Raw genomic sequence first — 20,455 nt, 5'->3', positions numbered from 1 at the left:
AGGAGGTGCCCACCCAGTGATGGGGAGCTGTCAGGTGAGAAGCCGCGGGAGAGTGCAGTGGGGGCAGGAGGTGGAGAAAGCATGGGCAGGGGGCCGTGAAAGATGAGGTCACAGGAGAGTGGCCAAGGGGCTTCTCCTAAATCCCTAGATTTGTGTTTGTTTGTTTTAGCTCAAGCACCATTTGTTGCCTAACATACACTATTTTCATACTCACAATAATCACTGGGGTGGGAAATAAAAGCCCCATTTTATGGTGGTGGAAACAAAGGCCCAGCAAGGTCCAGTAGCTCCAAGAGTACTGACCACGTGTTCCCTGCCTCCCGGGGTCTGTGCCTCACTTCTGCTACATGAGTGTGCTCCTCCCGCTCCCGGGTGGCAGGGGGGCGGGGGGGAGGGGGGGAAGCCAGCGAGTGGACACGCCCTGACAGGGTGCCAAGTATTCGCAGGCATGTGAACTCACACACTGCTCTGGGGGAACAGCCCAGCGTCTCTGAGCCCTCCTGCCCCTCTCTTACTCCCCCTCCCCCCATACACATACACATACACACACACACACACACACACACACACACACGCACACACACACAATCTCCATTCACATTATCACTACCTAGCACCAAGCATCTTGTCTACCAAATGAATAAATGGACATTCGCCCATAAAGCAAGGGCAATGAAATGGCCCGAAGCAGGGCAGCTTCAGCCTCACACAGTCCTGCTGCCTAAGGACCCTCACAGCGAGCAGAGCACCACACTCTCTAGCTCCTTCAGGTGTCCCCGTTCACCTCCCCAGGAGCCCTCTCTGCATCCACATGGCCAGGCTGGGAGACATCCTCACCTACCTGTGGGCACCACGTTTAGAACCCTGCCCCCATCCCTGCCCCCATGTGGTTTAGGGAACAGCCCTCAAGGAGGATCAGAAAATCCTCCAGGGACCTGGGCCTGGGAGCAGGACCTCAACCCCCAAGTCCACATGACTGTGCCGCACAATCTAACCACACTCTGGCTTATGTCCCCATGAGAATCTTTTCACGTGTGTTCGGTTTTCCCAGCCAGAATGAGAGGCAACAGAGCAGAGAGAGTAAAAGCCCATGTTTGAGACCTGGACAGGGCTCAGTTCACATCTCAGCTCCACCCTTCCCAGCTGTGTCATCCTGGCAAGTTACTTAAACCTTCTGATCCTCACTCGCCTTATATGCCAACTACGGGTAATAATGTCTGGCTTTCCTGATTGTTATGAAAAGTAAATGAGACCATATATATAAGAATCAGTCCCACATCCCGCCTGGCACATGGTAAGCGCACAGAAAACAGTAACGAATGTTAAAGCGGGGGTCACGGATGCAAACATTTCCAGGGCCTGCTCCCCACCGGGGAGCACACAACCAGACAGCCCACGTCTGGAAAGGCTGCAGCTGCTGCCAGCTGCAGCCAGTGGTGCCCATGGAAATGTGAGGCCACCAGTTTGCAATCTGGGAGGAAGAGCAGGAACTCTCTGAAGGTGGGGCAACAGCTTCTGTTCCTGCTGTCATTTGTGGTGCTCAGCAAACAGCTCCAATGGACAGAAAAGCCCTCCAAGCCTGTTTGCTCTGATGGCAGAGGCGGCGGCTCAGGAACTTCCAGGTGATGAGGGAGGAGATGGGGTGGAGCACATGCCCTAGGTGACAGTGAAAGGTTCTGCTGGTATGGCCTTAGCCTGGCAGCTCAGTTAGTTAGAGCATCATCCTGATACACCAAGGTTCCGAGTTCGATGCCCGGTTAGGGCATGTACAAGAATCAACCAATGAGTGCATAAATAAAGTGGAATAACAAATTGATGTCTCTCTCTCAAAAATCCATTGAAATAAATAAAATTAAAAAAAATTTTTTAAGGCTCTGCTCATAGGTGGGTAGTGGGAAAGGACAGAGGCCTGAGTTCCCACCCCTCTCAGACCTGGCTTAGGGACACCTGCCTAGACTGGGCACACAGCACACTTAGGAGACAAGGGGCCAGGGAGCACAGGGGCCTCACAGCCCGGAGCTGGGCAACGCTCAGAGTGTACGTGGGGTCCAGTGTGAATCTACCTTGCTGGCCAGTGACAGGCAGGGGCGGGGGGCCCGTTGGGGACTCTCCAGCTTGACGATGCTGATGAATCCAGGCTCCAGATTGTCATCATCACTGGCGTTGCACAGGTACAGGGGGTGGGACTGTAGAGAGAGAGAGAGGAGAGGTTAGGGAGGCTCTAGGGAACAGGAGGAAGCTGGGAGAGCCAAGCACTTCTCCATGGTTCCAGGCAGGTAGCAGGCAGGGCCCTGTGCTAGGAGAGAGGGAGCATTCTCATTAGATTGCCTCATAGTAAGCTAATAAATGTCCATTGCCATTGCCAGGGCCAAGCACACATGGAGATGGGGGCTAGGAGTGGGCAGCGTCCAAAAGGGGGACCTAACTGAAGAGCCCGCTGCAAAGCAGCGCAAACAACCCTCAAGCCCTGGTTTTCCAAACAGGTCAGAGGCAAAAGGCTCTTTCCCCAGCCCTGCCTCTCCCACCTCCTAATTCTCTACCTGCCCAAGCACCAGACTAAGGCATATCAGTGCTTCCAGATCTTGCCTTCCCTCCTTGCCCCTGCCCGGGACAGTGCTGGGTGTTGCTGGTGTCTCCTGCCCCCTTGCGATGCCCTCCCCCGGCAGCTGTTGCCTCATAAAGTCCCATCTCTCCTGGGCTTGGGTCTTCTCACTCAGTGCTGCCTTGCTCTCCTCAGCATCCCCCTTTGCCCCTGCCTGTGACCATCTGAGATTAAGCAGGGTGCTGACAGGGAGAAGAGACTATTTGGGGGTGTGGCTTGGCTAAGACTTAACCCTTGAACAGCACAATTCCTAGGGGCTCATCCTGTCCTCCAGGAAAGATGCAGTGGGACGGAGCCAGCTCAGCCATCGGTTCTGAAGGCTCTGAGATCCAGTCCAAGGCCTCCAGCCCTGCTGGTGCTGAGCAATGAGCAAGGGGGAAGTGGGCCCAAAGGTGAAAACAGAGACCAAAGGATCCCTCGTCACAGGGACGAGACAGCCCTTCTATGTACTCTCTTCTCATTCAAAGTGAGTCAAATACCCATTTGAATATAATTTTCCCAGAGTGCTGTGAGAACAAAGTATGATTTATCCGGCCCTGGACCATCCTATGGACCAGGGGTTCCCTCATGGTGGAAACCCAATGTGTCCTGGCAAGAAAGGGGATTTCCTACCAGGGAGCTGCCCTCTCTTCCCTCTCCAATGCTGTCAAAAAGACTTTCAGAAAGAACCATCAGAGGAACCAGGGAACTTTGAATTTATGAAGATGACAATGTCAATGATCGATTTAAAAGCACACACACACAAAATAAAATAAAAGCACAGACATTGGTGTGTGTGTGTGTGTGTGTGTGTTTTAATCCTGACCCAAGGACATTTTTCCATTGATTTTCAGAGAGAGTGAAAAGAAGGAAAAACAGACAGAAATATCGATGTGAGAGAAACAAATAGATTGGTTGCCTCCTGCACGGGCCAGGGAAGAGCCTGCAATGAGGTGCACAGGCCAATGTTCTATCCACGGAGCCAAACCTGCTAGGGCAGCACAGTCATTTTTTGAAAGCACTTTAAGGCTGTGCCACCTCAGTCCCTGGAACATGGTAGGCCCTCAATAACTAGGCCCTACCTTGCTTTGAACTGTATGCTTGTGAATGAAAATCTTTGGGCAGGGGATGTTGAGATTTGAGGGAGTTCCACTCATGCTCCTAGAACTTAAGGACTAGTGTAGTCTAGTGATCATGGTTTATATGGGGGAAAAGCTTATACACCCCTCACTGCCAGAAAAAGGCTGGGGCACAGGCTGGGTGCTCTCACCTCAGTGAAGCTGCAGCCCCTGTCTCAACAAGCTCCATTGGTCTGTCTGTCTGCCCATCTGCCCAACCATGCAGCACTCATTTCTTCATTCTACCAACCAGAGTCCCCTGGTGCCAGGCACTGTACAGAACATTGAGGAGTCGAGGATGAATCAGACAGGCCCTTGCCTTAGAGAAGCTCCGATGACTAGTGCACAAACATATTGTGTTGTGATGTTATAACGCAGGTGCATGCGACGGCCCAAGGAAGGGCACAAGGCGGGGGGCGGGGGGGAAGGGAGGACTAACGATCCCATGCAGGAGGGCAGGGACACTCCGGTGCTTCCTGGGGACTGAACAGCTATGTGTTTGCAGGGGCGAGTGCCTTCCTGGCAGAGGAAGCAGCCGGTGCCGAGGCGTGGAGGCAGTCACAGGCCTGGGAGGGACTGTGGGAAGTAGGTCTGGTGCGAAAGAGAAAGCAAGAGATTGGGCTGAAAAGGTCAGCAAGAGCCAGACCACAGAACTGCATTTGAGAAGGATCTCCCTAGTGACAGTCTGGTGTGGTGAGTTAAAAGTCAACTGCTCGAACAGAACAGGTATGAGACCTTCCTTCAGGAACAAGTTGCAGCCACAAACGTCGGCTGCTTGGCTTGACCCATTCCCTCCTCCCCAACCCCATCATGCTACCCATGGTCCAGCTTTCTTGAGATAACACCAAGACATCTCTCACTGACCAGAGGGTCAATTGGGAGAGGGGAGAAAGTCACTTTGGAGAAAAGCAGTTTAGAGAAGGATTTGCAAATATTTAACCACCTCTCTGCCCCCACCCCCGCCTCCATAGTGATACAATGAAGGATGCCTCTGAGGAGATGGAGGGGGAAAACTTGGTGTCAGTGTCTCCAGGCTGCCCTAGTCTTGAATGACTAGGGAAGAGGGAAGGGGAGAAAATGAACCACTAGTCAATGCCTCTGGTGTGCCAGGGCCTTTAGATGTGATCTCACTATGAGGTAGGTGTGATGATCCCCATTCAAAGAGGAAGAAGCTTGAGGCTCGAAGTTAAGATCAGAACCCAGCTCTGTCTGACTCCATCCTCTGGAGTCACGTAACTCCAAATGAACCACATAGTCAACCCTCCACTGTTGATGATGATGTTGATGAGAGTTTACATTTATTGAATGGACACAGTGAGCCATTGATTGTTTTGAGCACTTTCGTGCTTCTTTTCATCCTCATAGCCCTATGAGGCAGAAACTATTATTGTCTCCATTTTAAGGATGAGGAAACAAAGGCAGTAAGAGGTTAAGTAACATGCCTAGGAGTGTGCAGCTAAAATCAGAAGAAATGAAAAGTGTAGTATCAGATAGGTTAAAAAAACAAACAAACACAATTGAGAACAATTTCCATTGGATTTTGACATCATGATACCTTCCCTCAACTCATGACCAAGAAATTTTACTTTTCTAATTCCACGTTCCTAAAGCATAAGGGCCCAAACATGAGTCCCTAATATATTAGTGGTGTCTTCCAGCATTCTGTCCTAGATCCTCCTCTCTTTTCACTCTCCGTGGTGTCCCTGGGTGACCCAGACAATCCTATGGCCATGTGGTAGTTTTCCACATAGAGGCTGTTAATTACAGATGTGCAGCCCAGATTTCTCTTGAGTTCTAGACTCATATGCCCAATAGGCAGAGCCTAGACGTTTCTGCCCGCAGAAGCCTCAATGTCACATGTTCAAAACGGAACTAATCATTTTGTCGCTCAAAACTCCTCTAGCGCTCCCTGTTTTAGGGATTGGAATGACTGTCTTCAGATGTTATCCCCCTGCCTCCTCTCCTTTTCAGCCCCTACCCCCACCACCAATGTGCAATGACCAAAAAATTCTAGCAGTTCTGTCTCCTCGATATTTCTCTTATCTGTCCTCTTTCCCGATTCTCACTATGGTTACCCTAACTCAGGTCACCATCACTGCTCTTCCAATTCACTGAAATAATCTTTTAACTGGGGTCGCCTCACCCCACTCAGTTCTCTGTACTGAAGCCAAAGTGGTCAAAAATGCTAACTTGAGCATGTCACTCTTCCACTATTAGCTCTTAAAAGGCTCCTTACAGCTCTTGGAATAAAGTCGGTGCTTTTAAACATAGCTTAAAAGGCTTTGTCTGCTCCGGGCGCGGGCGTGGCCCTTCATGGCCTGCCTGGAGGCTTACCGTCCCTTCCCACACCTCCTTCCTCCCTTGCAGCCCATGCTCCAGAAATAACTGTTTCATGGCCCCACATTTGGCATTTGTTGCTCTGTCAGGAGAGGTTAGAGGCCTCTCCTCTGGGCCGCCTCAGCACCCTGTATTTCCCAATCATAGACTTACCCCATGGTATTTCAGTTGTCTGCTATGGCCCTCTCTCGCCCAGGCTGTGACTGATCTTCACCGCCCGTTCGGTACCTGCTACCTGGTTTCTTCTATTACATATTAAAGGTCTACACCCAGATTAGTGATCGCTAACTTTAAAAACAACACAATGCACACCAAGATCCTGATCATGGTAGCTTTGGAAGAGGAACCAGACAAGAGATGGTGAAAAGAGGCTCCGGTGTTTTGCGGTGAATCCTTCGATCATAGGATAATATATTAAGATATTGGGTTTGTTTTTTTTTTGCTGTTGTGGAAGAATAAAAAAGAATGAGAACTATTTACATTCACTCTGTCTTTTTCCTCTTCCCATTCTAAGAAGGTAGCCTCACCTTCTATTTGCCTGCCTCAGGCACATTTGCCTTAAGCAAATGTTGCTAAAGACCTATCTTCCTGGCTTTCGCAAAAGACTGAACTCATTGAGGAGACGTGAGGATCCTGAAGGCAGAAAGCAGTGGGGGGTGGCGTGGGGGCAAAGGGTTAGGGTCCCTGGTATCTGAGGGGTGGGGGGTCCTGAGGAAGAGCGCCAAGTTGTGGGAATCTGTAGCCCATGCCCCAAAAGGGGTAGACCTTGGGAGGCTGGACCCTGGCAAGAAAAAGATGGGCTTACATGCAATTCAAGAGAATCCTTGTGCTTGAGCACGGGCATATTTGTGTGACCAGCATGGACATATATCAGAGAGTTCCCTCAGATATTTCGGTTTGGGCTACTCTATGTGGAAAAGCACTCACAGAAACAAAAATCTCTACCCACCTAGTGGAACAGGGCCTTGAGGTCGGGTTTAATTTGATAAAAAGAAAATCCCGTATCTTGTATAGTCATGATTGTGGCATGAAAACCGCACTCACTACACGTCTGTATGGTTTGACTCTTTCACAATGGGAGTTTTTAAGGCTTTTTCAGGTTAAAGACACACACACAAAGTCATGCAACCAGGGCGCTGTCCATGCCTAGCAAGGAAGGCTAAGGCATGTTAGTCTTGGGGGGCGGGGGGAGCGGCAGGGGGAGGGTAACACAGAGGCTGCCTCTGCCCTCTCCTCCCAGGAGGTTTCAGCGGGGAAGAGAGCTCCCAGGAAGAAAACAGGTCCACATGCACCTGCTTCCTCTCCTAATCATGAAGATGCACACGATTTCCACCCTGGGCCACCTACGCGTCCTGGCTCCAGGAGAAACGGGCTGGCCGGATTCAGGGAGGGTGGGGCTGGGGAGGCTCCCGGGAGCTTCGTGGACTTAAGGATTCCTTATCTTTGTCTGCGTCTTCCTGAAAGCACAGGTGTAAAGCCCTGTCCCCCAGGCTGCCACGAGGGGCAAACTAAGAAGACTTGCTCTCAGGGTGCAGGCCTCTCTGGCTGAGAACTCAGCTTTGCATACAAGTTTTGTACACTTTTGTAAAGACGTGTGCACTCTCCTTCAGTGGCGTGTGATGTGTTTCATGTTCTTGAGTCTGTTCTCTGTGTCTCTGTCTTCCTTCTTAAACTTACTTGATCTGATTTTCCACCCTCCCTCCAAAACAGCCCTGAGGTGTAAAATTCTGACTCCATCATCATTTACCTGTGTGACCTTGGGCAGGATACTTAGCCTTTCTGGGCCTCCTATTCCTCACTTCAGAATGGGGTACAAAATGCCTCCTGATTATCACGAGGACCAGAGATACTGGATATACATGTCGAGCACAGAGCGCGACACAACCAGCGCTCACTGACTGGTGGTGTTTTTATTATCGCATTTGCAATGATAACATCCCTCCTGACTCCTGGAAGGGACAAAGCTCTCTCTGACTGCTCCTCCCTTGGCAATCTCCACAGTGCCTCTGAATGCCAGCGTTCCACGTTCCGCGAGGCGCAGCCAGGGACAGCTCATTGTCCACGGTCATTTCCCTCCCGCACTCAGCCCTCCAAACCCACTGAACAAGCTCTTCCAGTTCCGAGCCCGCCCCCTTCCCATGAAGGCGGCCATGTGATCTCATTACCTCCTCACAAAGGGCATTCCAGGGCTCAACTGAGCCCCGAACTTAATGCTGGGCTTACTTTATCCTTGGCATCTCCTCCTCCTCCTTGGGGGGGGAGGGGGGAGGGAGTGCTTTTGCGAGCAATTCTTTACTGTCTCCTGTTTCCCAGCCACCCTCACCCCCCCCCACCTCTGCTGTAATAGTCTCTTACTTCTCTGATTCCACATACAGACCTTCACCCAGGCCTTGGACAGGTAACTTCACTGCCTGCTGCAATTTTGCCTTTGTAATCAGGAACGTTGGCCAGGCATCAAAGGCACCCTTCTCCCCATTTCCTCTTTTCCGCTTTTATAATCCTCCTCTCCTGTGCAGCCTCCATTACCTGAACTTAGAACTACCTAACTTTTATCTCAGGTAGCAGGACTCACCAGCAGTATAAAGTCAAGCTCCTGTGGAGAGGGGGTTGGGAGAAACCAGATTGGCCTGCAGTTGCTGCTTCCGGTTCCTACCACCGGAACAGCCTCTGAGGCCCAGTTTGGTCACCTGGCCTTTATTTAAAGAGGTCGGTACTAATCTACAGGTTAATCCTACTGGTGATTATTTAGGCTTGGATTTGGAAACCTCTAGACCTCATTTCCATCCTCACCTTAGCCTGTGGCTACGTCTTTGGGATCGCTGAGTTCCCTAATGAATTAAGTTAGGAGGCTAGGGAATTGTCAAGAGGATTTTCCTGTTGTCTATTTTGCTAAAAAAATTTTTTACAAGGAAAATGTAGTCCTGTTTAATGGTGTAACTTTTTAAGATAGGAAAGAAAATAATGTTGGTGGGATGAGAGAAACATAACCATGGGCTACCTGATGGGAAGGGACTAACAGGTAGAGGATAGATGGCAGAGGCCTCCAGTATTTCTTACTTGATCCAGAAAACCTTCCTGGAGGGGACTGAGACTGGTGAGCAAGAGGGCTGTCAAGAGAACTGGAACGTGCCACTGTCTAGTGGGGAACAGGGTGACAAAATCTGAGAGGGCAGCCCTAACTGGTTTGGCTCAGTGGATAGAGCGTTGGCCTGTGGACTGAAGGGCCCCAGGTTCGATTCCGGTCAAGGGCATGTACCTTGGTTGCGGGCACGGCCCCATTAGGGGGTGTGCAGAAGGCAGCTGATCGATGTTTCTCTCTCATCGATGTTTCTAACTCTCTATTCCTCTCCTTCTCTCTGTAAAAAATCAATAAAATATATTTTTAAAAAAATCTGAGAGGGCAAACCGAGCTCATCGAAGGTCCAGTCTGGGGCTTTGCATATTGTAGGCCCTTACAAACAATACTCAGTTTAAATCCAGTTGCCATGCAGTTTATAAAAGAGATATGAATTGCTAAGAGCTGAGCCTGGTCACACCTGTATGACGTTCAAAGCTTGCTTTGTAAAGATGAGGAATGTGAGACAAATTACCAACTGCCCACGGTTACACAGTTAGATCAAGGAGACTGAGGTCTCCTGAACTCAATCCCAGTGCCCTGTCTACTCCACATGTCCCCCCCGCCTCCCCCAAGGTATGCATGCTGGGAAGTGTTTTGTGTGGTACAACAAACATTAGCTCAGTATTCTAATGCATGAATCAAAGGCCTCAGGACCTCCATTTCTAGAATTTTCAAACTCGAATAATTCTTAGCAACAAGACAGGAGCAAGGTCTGTCTGCTCCTTTTCCCTCTGGGCCTAGGCTCTTTCTGCCCAGCAACCTCAGCTTCCTTCCTCTCCCCTAGGGCTTATCTCATGTCTTCTAGCCACAACAAAGGCAGCCAGATCCAGACGCTGCTCAGAAATGCCTTCCCAGTGAATAGTCCCTGTTTGTTTAGGATGAGAAAGGTGTGCCCTGAAATTAGAGGTCACAGAAGCTCAGACCCAAATAATGGTCGTTCAGTCAGACTACAATTTCCCTCACTGAATCACCCCACACTGAAGACTTCATTCTTCCATTTAAAAATTCACTTATCCTTGTCTCAGACTGTGCTCAAGTTCCATGACGTCAACTGGACCTCCTTACCTTCCGGTAGCCCCCATGGTAGGGTTTTCCTACCCTACACTCCGCTTGACGTCTTTGTGTGGTTATAGGGTCATAAGCAGAGTTATAAGCAGGAAAAAGAATGTGAGGAAAAAGAAATTAGTTGCTTTTGAAATAAATTGTATCAGAGAAGAGAGCTTACTTGGCAGTAACCAGACAGAGAGAAAGAAGGAGAAAAATCTCAACCAGCCAAGAGGTAGAGCTTTTGTCCATTCCATTCCGTATAGAAATAGGTCTTGTCCTAACCTCTAGTTAAAGGGGCACCAGGAAGCTATTCACGAAGTTAGGAGCAAAGGAGAGAGAGCCCATCAAGTATCATTTTAGTTGAGTCGGTGCTCTTTGGAAGGAAGGCTATGAACTAGGGTAGCAAAGTTCTGAAGCACATGAAGGTCAAGGCCTTAGAAAACAGGCCAATCTTGTGGTTTGAACTCCCTCCACCAGGTGAGGAGCTCAGGGCTCCAACCACCAAGAGTCCTCTGAGGAGGCCCTGAAAGGTCATCCGAGTTCTGCCACTCAGAGACCACCACCCATGGAGATCTTGCCACTTTACTGACCTTCATCCTATAGACTCTATAGTATAGAGAGCCCCACTTGAGGGACCTTGTTTAGCTGCCTGGTTCAAAGTGGTCCTCTGCAGAAAGGCTGAGGTCTTGATGCAGGTGATGGTACTGCTAGGGGTAATACCTACTCCTCACACTTGCAGGATAAGGTCTAAGAAGGCTTTTACCAGGGAGCTTCTGAAGCATGGCCACATTAGCCCGATGTGCTGTTTGCAAACAGCCATTTCACAGGGTGCTTTCTGATGCTACTATTCTTGTCCAGCCAAACTCATGCAAGAGATGACAAAAATTAGAAACCTGATGGAAGCAGTAGTGTTTGTTTTTAAGTTATGATTTAGGTTATGATGTTAATGCTGAAAAAGCCAAAGACGAAACCCAGACAATCCTTGGGGGTTGCGGGGGGTGGGGGGAGGACCAAAGAAATACAACTGGAGGAGATGAGATTATTTCTTTAAATAGATCAGAGGCACAGCAGAGCTACTCAAGTGTTGCTAAGTGTGGTGATTTCAATGCAAGGGTGTGAAATGGCTAAACTCATCTGGTTATTTCACATACATTCCATGTCTTTCGGGCCTAATTCCTGCTCAGAGGTTGCAGGGATTTCAAGTTGCCCTGCAAACTCTGCTCCATACTGACTGCTGTCTTCCATGCCTGGCTTCTAAGCCCTTTGAGGACAGATAGTGCATCCAATAGCTGTCATGTTATGTGTGGAGACGGGGTGGGGTGAAACCATGGAGTTTGCTGGGCCGATGCCCAACTCCTGGGCAGTAACACACAATATTGCATTGACATTGCAAAATGGAAAAACTATGGAACATGGGCCTGAGCTTCAATAAAGAAACAATAGAAGGGATGGAGGGGGTAGTGCACTTAGAATTACAGCAGGAGGAAGAGGACAAAATTATTCAAGTCACCAGCCAACTCAGATGCCCAGAGTCTCTCCTCAGAAGCCATCGGGGGTTGAGATCAGGCCAAGGAGGCTTCTGTTCAGACCAGGCAACAGTCAGGAGAGGCTTGTGTTGGAGAAAGCCCAAGGGCTCCAGCCGGACCGCTGACAGCCCTTTGACCACAGCTCTGAACCCCTGTCCGTGGGGTGGCCCTGGGGAAGAGGCCTGCTTTGGGGGGACTGTTTAATGATTTGCCAGCAAAGAACAAGGCAAACAGACTTCTGGCAGCTGCCTGGATGCAACAGGAGAGTAGATTTTTATTCCCACCCACGGCGCAGCCTCCAGGCAAAGGATAAAAGAAAAAGTGAGGGTGATGCTGTGAGAGCTGCGGAGGGATTGCCGTTTGGACTCAGCATTTCCCTGCGTCTCTGTGGATGGTGCCTGGATATCTTGGCATTGGTGCCACTTGGTATTTCCATCCGCTGAATATTTTAGTCATTCCTAATAGCAGCATCTCTCGAGCTCCTAGGAACTAAAGAGTAAGATCTGCGTTCGTGGCCTCTGAGGGCAGAGGTCTGGGCATCACAGAGAATGAAACAACAGAAGAAAAAAACCCCACTGTCTTTGCTCTGAAGAAATCTTTTACAGAAAATGAATGAAATGGGAAAGCAGCTGGTTCTCTGCTGAATTCCTTTAACTTTCTCTCCCCGTGAGCCTTCCCTATCTCCTTGGCTCTAGAGAGGAAAAAAGCATGGCACCTCTCTGTCCCCTGTGAGCCTAAGCCTCCCCGCTCTAAATCCTGCAGCTCCCCGCTTATTTTTGCCCTCAACCTCCAAGCCCAGCCCAAACTAGGTCCTTCTCTAATCCTCTGACCAGCCGTCAGCCCCCAGAACTGAACACTTTCTCCCATACAGTCCCCTAAAGTGATATATTCAAAATTATTAACCTACACTTTTACAGTTAGTTACGTCAGTCAGGGTTCCACTGGGACCCACCGGCTTACCCATTCCCACCAGCAGAATACCTGGTGCTGAGATGTTTAACAAAATATACGATTCCTTTCCCCCTCCCTGTAAAGCAGACCCAGAGCCCTTTCGCATCAGGGCCTGGGTCTTATTCATCCCTCGGCAGAATGCCAGGCGCAGCGTCGGTGTGGGGAGGGGGAAAAACATGCTCAATTATCTGTTTCAATAAACAAATGTGAGATCAAATAAATAATGTGGTGGCTGCATTGTCATTTGACCAGGATATGATTATTTTCAGATTTCTGCTTTCTCTTCAGAAATCTTCTGTATAGTTTCTATAAGTTTCTGATCTCTAGGGAAGACAGAGTCCTCCTCCCCCCCTTTTTACATCATGCCTAAATCTCCCCTAGAACCCTGAACAAAACTCGCTTCTTTCCGGAAACCCTCCTGCTTAATAATCTATCCCTAGTTACTCTTTTGTCCTCCCTCGTATCAATGTGCTGAGCAGAGCATAATCCTTAATGGGGGAGAAAGCATCTCTCCACCAACAAATGGGAAGGGCTCCTGCTCTCGAGAGACTTGAACCGTACTATAGGTCTATAGCGATGCATTCACATGCTCACGCACAGGGTCTTATGGCCATTTGTCAAATGACACAGAGAATACAAACGCACAGAGCATAGCATTCACATGGTGGGAGAATGTGGAATGAATGGCCAACTTACTTACACTTGCTATACTGCTTTGGATGTATTCTTCAGTCATCTGGGGCCTTTTAGTCTATCTCGTAGATCTGATGGGAAGCTCCTCCAGGCCAGGAGCCATTTAGAAATTATTAAAAACAATTTTAATTATTTTTTTATCCCATAGAATTGGCTCAACCTCTTGCCCGCCACTGGCTCTATGCCATAGTGTTGGCTGAATTTCCTAGGTGGATGAACTTCAGTTCCTACTAGGATTTTATGAGGATTTGACCAGTGATCTGCATGGAAAAGTCTAGAAAAACTCAGACTTGATTTACTCCAAATAATATTTCTTTTTTTTTTTTCTGAGTGAGTCTTTTTTCTTACTCTTAGTGGAATAAGAGATGAATTCTGTCTTTTTTCTCCATCCATCATACCCTGAAAAACTGATGTACCTGAAGTCCAAATTTTAAAGAGTTCAGTTGAGATCTTCACCTCTCCTTTGTTTTGGCCTCCCAGCAGCGTGACCACCTGTCCAGCCTACTCTGGCCCTGAGAGTGGACGTAGGCCATATGCTCAATTATTCCAAACACCCCTGGACTTGCTCTTTGTGAACTGAGTTCCCTGTGACTTCCTAATTGCTCAAACCTCTTTATTTTTCTTGCTAAGTGCAGACTGTAAGAGATACAAAAAGATAATCAAAGTGCTGATAAATGGGAGAGGAATCTTCTCAGTTATCAAGTTGGCTCTGCGGAATAGCAGTTCCTGTTTGCATCTGTCAGGAGATTCAGAAGGTGCCATCACCGGACTCAGTGGGTAAGGGAAGTACTTAGAGAGCTAGGGAAGGGAGCCAGATCCCTGGGCTGAGAGTTCACAGGGCAGTGAGGATCAATAGCAGCACTTTTGATTTGCACACTGTTATCAAGGTACAGAGCAACACTACCCTTTGTCCTTTTTATTTTTACGCTACTAATGGAACCCTTTACCCCAAATTAAGACTATTACTCAGCTTTGATGTTGTATTTTATATTAACAAAGTGCTTTATAATCCTTCATTAGCTATTTTATCCTCTCTTTATTAGTGCCACCCATTTCAGAAATTAGGTGGAAGAGACAACACAATGCATATTGGGCTTGCAGCCAGGAATCATGAATTCTGGGCATGGATTTCATGTACTAAATACAATGAAAGGAGACTTGATGGACCACAGAAAGAGTCACAGAGCAAATGAGCAGAAGCACCAAAATTTTAAGAGCCTCTTGGGAACTAAACCTCCAATGATTTAGAGCAAGACTTGAAAATTTTATTTGCTAGCAGGAAAACTAAGAGCCGTTACTAGCTTAAATTTAAAATGTGACCACCAAACATATCTTTAACACGAAAACAGTTCCCTGATTGCCTGATTTCCTCCATCACAGAGAAGAGCATACAGAAAAAAGGACATACCTGCACCTAATGTGCAGGCTGTTGCCTAAGGGATTGATGCTAAATCAAGACAAATATTCCTAAGTTACTTTGACCTGTTGAATACCCCTTCTTGACACTCTTCTCTCTTTATCTTTGTCACAAATGCTTTTCTAATTCTTTTTTTAAAAATATATTTTATCGATATTTTACAGAGAGGAGGGAGAGGGATAGAGAGTTAGAAATATCGATGAGAGAGAAACATCGATCAGCTGCCTCCTGCACACCCCCCACTGGGGATGTGCCCACAACCAAGGTACATGCCCTTGACTGGAATCGAACCTGGGACCCTTCAGTCCGCAGGCCAACGCTCTATCCACTGAGCCAAACAGGTCAGGGCCTATTCTAATTCTTCCACTTCTCTGACTGCCCCTCTTTATCTTCTGCTCTTCTTCCTCTCATTTAAATATAAGGATATAGTCTCTGATTTTTATTATCTCTCTCTGAGGTTCTAAGTCATTCCAATCTTCCATGAGAATTCTCAACTTTGTCCAAAGCCAAGTTCTCCTGCACTTCAAAGGCTTGCAGACATTATTTCTTTGTACTCTTACTCAGATATACCAAACCTACCTATCTTCTCCCTGCACGCCACCCTAAACCCATAACCCCTCTTGACCTGTTTTTGTTCATGGCACCATCATTTTCCAAGAGACCCAGGCTGAGCACCTCAGGGTCATTATGATTCCTTAAACTTGCCTTTAGAAATATACCTTCTCTATATCTATGGAGTCTGAACCATTACAGTAGACTTGTAACTATTCTCCAGTCTTTCACCATTCTAAAGCTCTTTATATGTCTCTGCAAGAACAATCTTCCTGCCCTGACCGGTTTGGCTCAGTGGAGAGTGTCGGCCTGCGGACTGAAGGGTCCCGGGTTTGATTACAGTCAAGGGCATGTACCTTGGTTGTGGGCACACCCCCAGTAGGGGGTGTGCAGGAGACAGCTGATCAATGTTTCTCTCTCATCGATGTTTCTAACTCTCTATCCCTCTCCTTTCCTCTCTGTAAAAAAATCAATAAAATATATATTTAAAAAAAGAACAATCTTCCTAAATATAGCACTGATCGTATCTGTCTTACTTAAGTACCATCAAAAGCTCTCCACAGCTTTCCGAATTAAATTCGGCATCCTCAGCCTATCAAATCAAGGCTCTGCACTGGTGTGGAATTAGACAACTTGGTTTTACATTTCAACTCTTCCACTTACAAGTGTGATTTTGAGTGGGTGGTCTAACCTCTTGGGTCTTGGTTTCCTTATTGGTAAAAAAATAAATAAATAAAATAAAATTTAAAATGCAGATACTACCACTGACCCAAGAAGATCATTATAGAGATGAACTGAAGTAACATATTTAAAGTGCCCGTAGTTCCTGCACATAGTAGGAACTCAAAAAGAATTAATTCCTTCCTCTCCCCCCCCCTTACCTTTTCAGCTTTCTCCCCCTTCCTTCCTATTGGTACTGTACTACTTGTCCAAAACAAAGTATATTGCTCAGTATTCTCTCACTTCTCTTGGAATGTCTATTACTTGTATGTTGCCACTTTTTAAAATCCTATTTATTCTTCAAAAGCAAGTTTATATGCTACCTCTTGCATGAAGAAACTCTTCTTCATTTGCAATGTCCCAATCAACTTGTTTGTATGTATCTTATGGCACTTTTCACCTTCTGCCTCATATTCTTATCTACTAAACTGAGGGCAGGGATTTCTTTACATTCCACATGGCACAATGCCCTAACATAAGGCAATCAATAAATATGTGCTGAATTAATATTGAAAGCTTGAGCTTTTGGTCTCCCCAGAGTCCATTCATTTGTGATTCATACTTCACACTGAGAACTTTTTAGAAACAATCTCTGGCGGGATATCAGAATTTCAAACAACTTTAACAGAGAAGCTGAGTCAGTCTAGGATTAAGTTCAGTCCTAGGGCAGCCAACAGGAATTGTCTGGACCCTGTTCCTGTTTGAGATATCATAATTTGGCAACTTGTATGAGCCATGGGAGCTCATCAAAATACATTTAGATGAGAACATATTTGTCTTTGGAATAGGCCAACAAAAATGCATGATACCTATAAAAATCAACCACTGTTAGGCTGACAATGACAATGGCTTCACTGGTATAAAAAGGAGTCCCAAAAAGCCATTTGACTCCATAGGTTCGGAATGAGGTTCAGCTAAGAGGTTTAACTATACCTTACTTTGGCTTTCATCCAATGTATTTCCTTTTGGCCCAGTTAGCAAGTGGGTAATTATATGACATCAGCCACCATGGGGTGACTGGAACACGAGGTGGTTTCATGGTGCCATATAATGTGGCACCAAGTTTCTGAATCACCAACCACAGGTGCATCAACTCTTCCCCTCACCACTACCCCCTCTCCATAAAGTCCACCTTATCTAATATTGCTGTTGACACAGTGACTATGCTTAGGTCCTGGGCACTTTCCTTTGCCTCTTCTTAGTGTTTGTTCGGGTGGGTACCTCTGTGCGGGGATGCCTACAGTGTGTACTTATGGAGCAGGAGTAATCACCCAGTCATCAGGTCATGCTTTTGCCTTAGGTAGGCTCACCTCAGAATGTAACAGCGTATCTACTTGCTACTCCCACACCTACCTGAAATGCTTCAGAGGCTGAACTCCCTTCTTAGCCAAACACCTAACCAGTGGAGTTGCTGTCAATCACTGAGTTTATTCTTAGCCTGGACATTATCAGGCCTGTTTCTGGAGCCATCTTTCTCCCTAAAACAGCAGCTACTGCATTTCCCCCCAAAATCCTTTGTAACAGGGAAAATCAATAGCTCCCAAATGTTCTTTGTCAAGATGTAGTCACTTGAGCCTTGGCCGGTATGGCTTAGTTGGTTGAGCATCATCCCAGACACCAAAAGGTCTCCCGTTCAATTCCTGGTCAGGGCACATGCCCCGGTTGTGGGTTTGGTCCCAATCAAGGTATGTATGGGAGGCAGTTGATTGATGTTCCTCTCTCTCTCTCTCTCTCTCTCTCTCTCTATCAATAAAAACATATATATATATATATATAATGCTGATGGGTACCCATGGAGATTTCCCCATGGCACATCAGAATGGGCCTGAAATCTGACCACTTAGTTGGCCTACTGTTTGATGAAAAACCTACCTTTTCCCAAAATTATGTTAGGTCCTTCCCAGGAGTTACAGTCTTACTGGGAGATAACATCTACATATTCACAAACAAAACGGTGGTACAAATGACTATTATCAAGTGTCACATTGTGTGATACACTCAATAGATCCTGTGGGCTTTGTGGGAGAGATGGATCTTGAGCTAGACCTTAAGGAAGAAAGAACGCAAATAGGAGAAAAATAACCATATAAGTAAAACAAGCAGGATCTGGCCCACAGGCTCCTGTCAAATGGATTTTGGGAAATTCCAAGCTACAGACTTTGGAAAAAAACAAGGGGCCAAATGAGAGAAAAAGTAGGGTTCTTGACCAGTTTCTCCCAAGTTTTCAAGGTATATGAAGACTTGTATGACTGAAAAATAGATCAGCAGAGACAGTCTGGATAATTGAGGCAGGTCAAATTCTGAAGGCCACTGAATGCCAAGATAAAAGTTAGGCCCTCAGAGCAATTTAGTACCAGAGTAGAAACTACAGAGGAATGAAAAGAAAGCTGATGGTAGGAAAACCAGTTAGAAAGCTATTCCAGTGATCTAGTACTGGCATGATGAGAGCTTGAACTCTGGTGGTAACAGTTAAAGGGCAAAGAGATGAACTGAAGAAATTACGAAGAAAGCGTTGAAAGCACATGTGGACAGATTGAATTGTAGGCACGAAGGAATTAAAGGTTCTAAATCTGAACAATTGGAGGGCGGGTGGGGGGGCGGGGTGCATCAACAACAACAACAAAAAGAATATTGGGGGAAAAAGCTAATTTTGAGCAAGCAAACTTTAATTGTCTTGGGAATACTGAATTAGAGATGAACATTTAAATCCTACAGGCAATTTGAAATAAGAATTGGAGTTGAGCAAAAAGACAGGGCTGTGAATACAATTTTGCTGAACACTGTTTACATCTTCAGATATAGTATTATTGATGTAACATTTTAAATGTTAAGTTTAATGCATGAAAACACTTAGAAAACATTAGAATGGCTGCATAAGTGAATCTGATTAAAACTATACTTTGTGGTTGTTGCTTCACTTGAGCTGGTCCCACTACAATAAATCCAGAAGGAAGGATGGTGTGTAGCCTACTACGCTAGAGTGAAACTCAAATCACTTAGCTTCTTAAGCTAATGTACAATGTAAGAGGTTCCATAGCTCAGGAAAGTGGGAAAAAAGAAAAATGAGAATTTCTAAAGGCAAGGAAATCTTAAAATCTTCTTTTTTGAGGATGACATAAAAACCAATCAAAAGCATTGGTTTTATTCTCTTTATGTCATATCATTTGTTCTGTAGCCCAGCTAATAGTTGCTTTTGTGTGTGTTTTTCCCTAAAGCAAGTTCCCACCTGCTAGCTGCAGCTTGAAAAAGTCAGTAAACCATTTGCCAGGTGCCTGTAGGTAAATTACCTACCCTTCAGGTCACTTAATCTTTGCAAGTAGGACAAATCTCTCATAATTAAGTGTTCCATTTCAGACATTAAAGCCATAGTCCCTGTGACACAAGTTGGATGCTCTGGCCATGTGAAGGCAGTCAATCTGTTAAAGTCATCATGGTGTTTAAGTAGGCAGTACCCTTGAAGAGTGGATCTCAAAATGTGGTCCCCTGGACCCAGCAGCAGCAGCTTCACCTGGGAATTTGTTAGAAATGCAAATTTTCAGGCCTCACCTCTGACTTACTAAATCAGAAATTCTGAGGGTAGGGCCCACCAAACTGTGTTTTAACAAGCCTTCTAAAACTGATTCTGACACATGAAAATGTGTGAACCATTGATCTAGAGCAGTGGTTCTCAACCTTCCTAATGCCGCGACCCTTTAATATAGTTCCTCATATTGTGGTGACCCCCAATCATAAAATTATTTTCGTTGCTACTTCATAACTGTAATTTTGCTACTGTTATGAATCATAATGTAAATATCTGATATGCAGGATGTATTTTCATTGTTACAAATTGAACATAATTAAAGCATAGTTATTAATCACAAAAACAATATGTAATTATATATGTGTTTTCCGATGGTCTTAGGCGACCCCTATGAAAGGGTCGTTCAACCCCCAAAGGAGTCGCGACCCACAGGTTGAGAACCGCTGATCTAGAGGGACTTAAATCATTCTAGGCAGCTTCCTTACTACATGTACAAGGAAAGCAATGAGGGTGGGGAGCTAAAATTCAAGACTGATCGTTTCCCAAAAGAAAAACTATATATGCAGGTAGAAGAACAGGGGCTTCCTCTATTATTTCCCAGTCATACTGAACCTGTAAGTGACCTTAGAATGAACCAGGGCATTGAAATGGGTGGATCAGATAGCATGCCTCAGAGCTTCCCTGTCAAAGTACCTTCTAAATTTTGCATTTCTATAATTCTACTGTATAAATGAGATTCAACACATCCTTTCAAATAAACACCCTTTGGTTTACCACGAACAAATAATGATGCTGAGCAAATGGTAAAGGAACTTGATGTAGTTTGCTCTAGTGCCTGTTTTCTTCCATAGAATTTAATTTCTGCTCTAAAG

General features: G+C 46.4%; 1 protein-coding gene across 2 annotated transcripts in view; it reads right to left on the bottom strand.

The window, feature by feature from the left end:
• RNF43 (ring finger protein 43) overlaps positions 1–20,455 on the bottom strand; it is a 60,656-nt gene that overhangs the window by 14,886 nt on the left and 25,315 nt on the right. For both annotated transcript variants that reach the window (XM_006756201.2, XM_006756202.2), the window contains one exon: positions 2,064–2,186. In XM_006756201.2, the coding sequence (XP_006756264.1) occupies positions 2,064–2,186 (123 nt within the window). The remainder of the gene's footprint in view (positions 1–2,063; positions 2,187–20,455) is intronic.

Source organism: Myotis davidii, unplaced genomic scaffold, assembly GCF_000327345.1.
Source record: "Myotis davidii unplaced genomic scaffold, ASM32734v1 scaffold993, whole genome shotgun sequence".
Classification (NCBI taxonomy): Eukaryota; Metazoa; Chordata; class Mammalia; order Chiroptera; family Vespertilionidae; genus Myotis; species Myotis davidii.
This window is presented reverse-complemented; position numbering and strand designations above follow the sequence as displayed.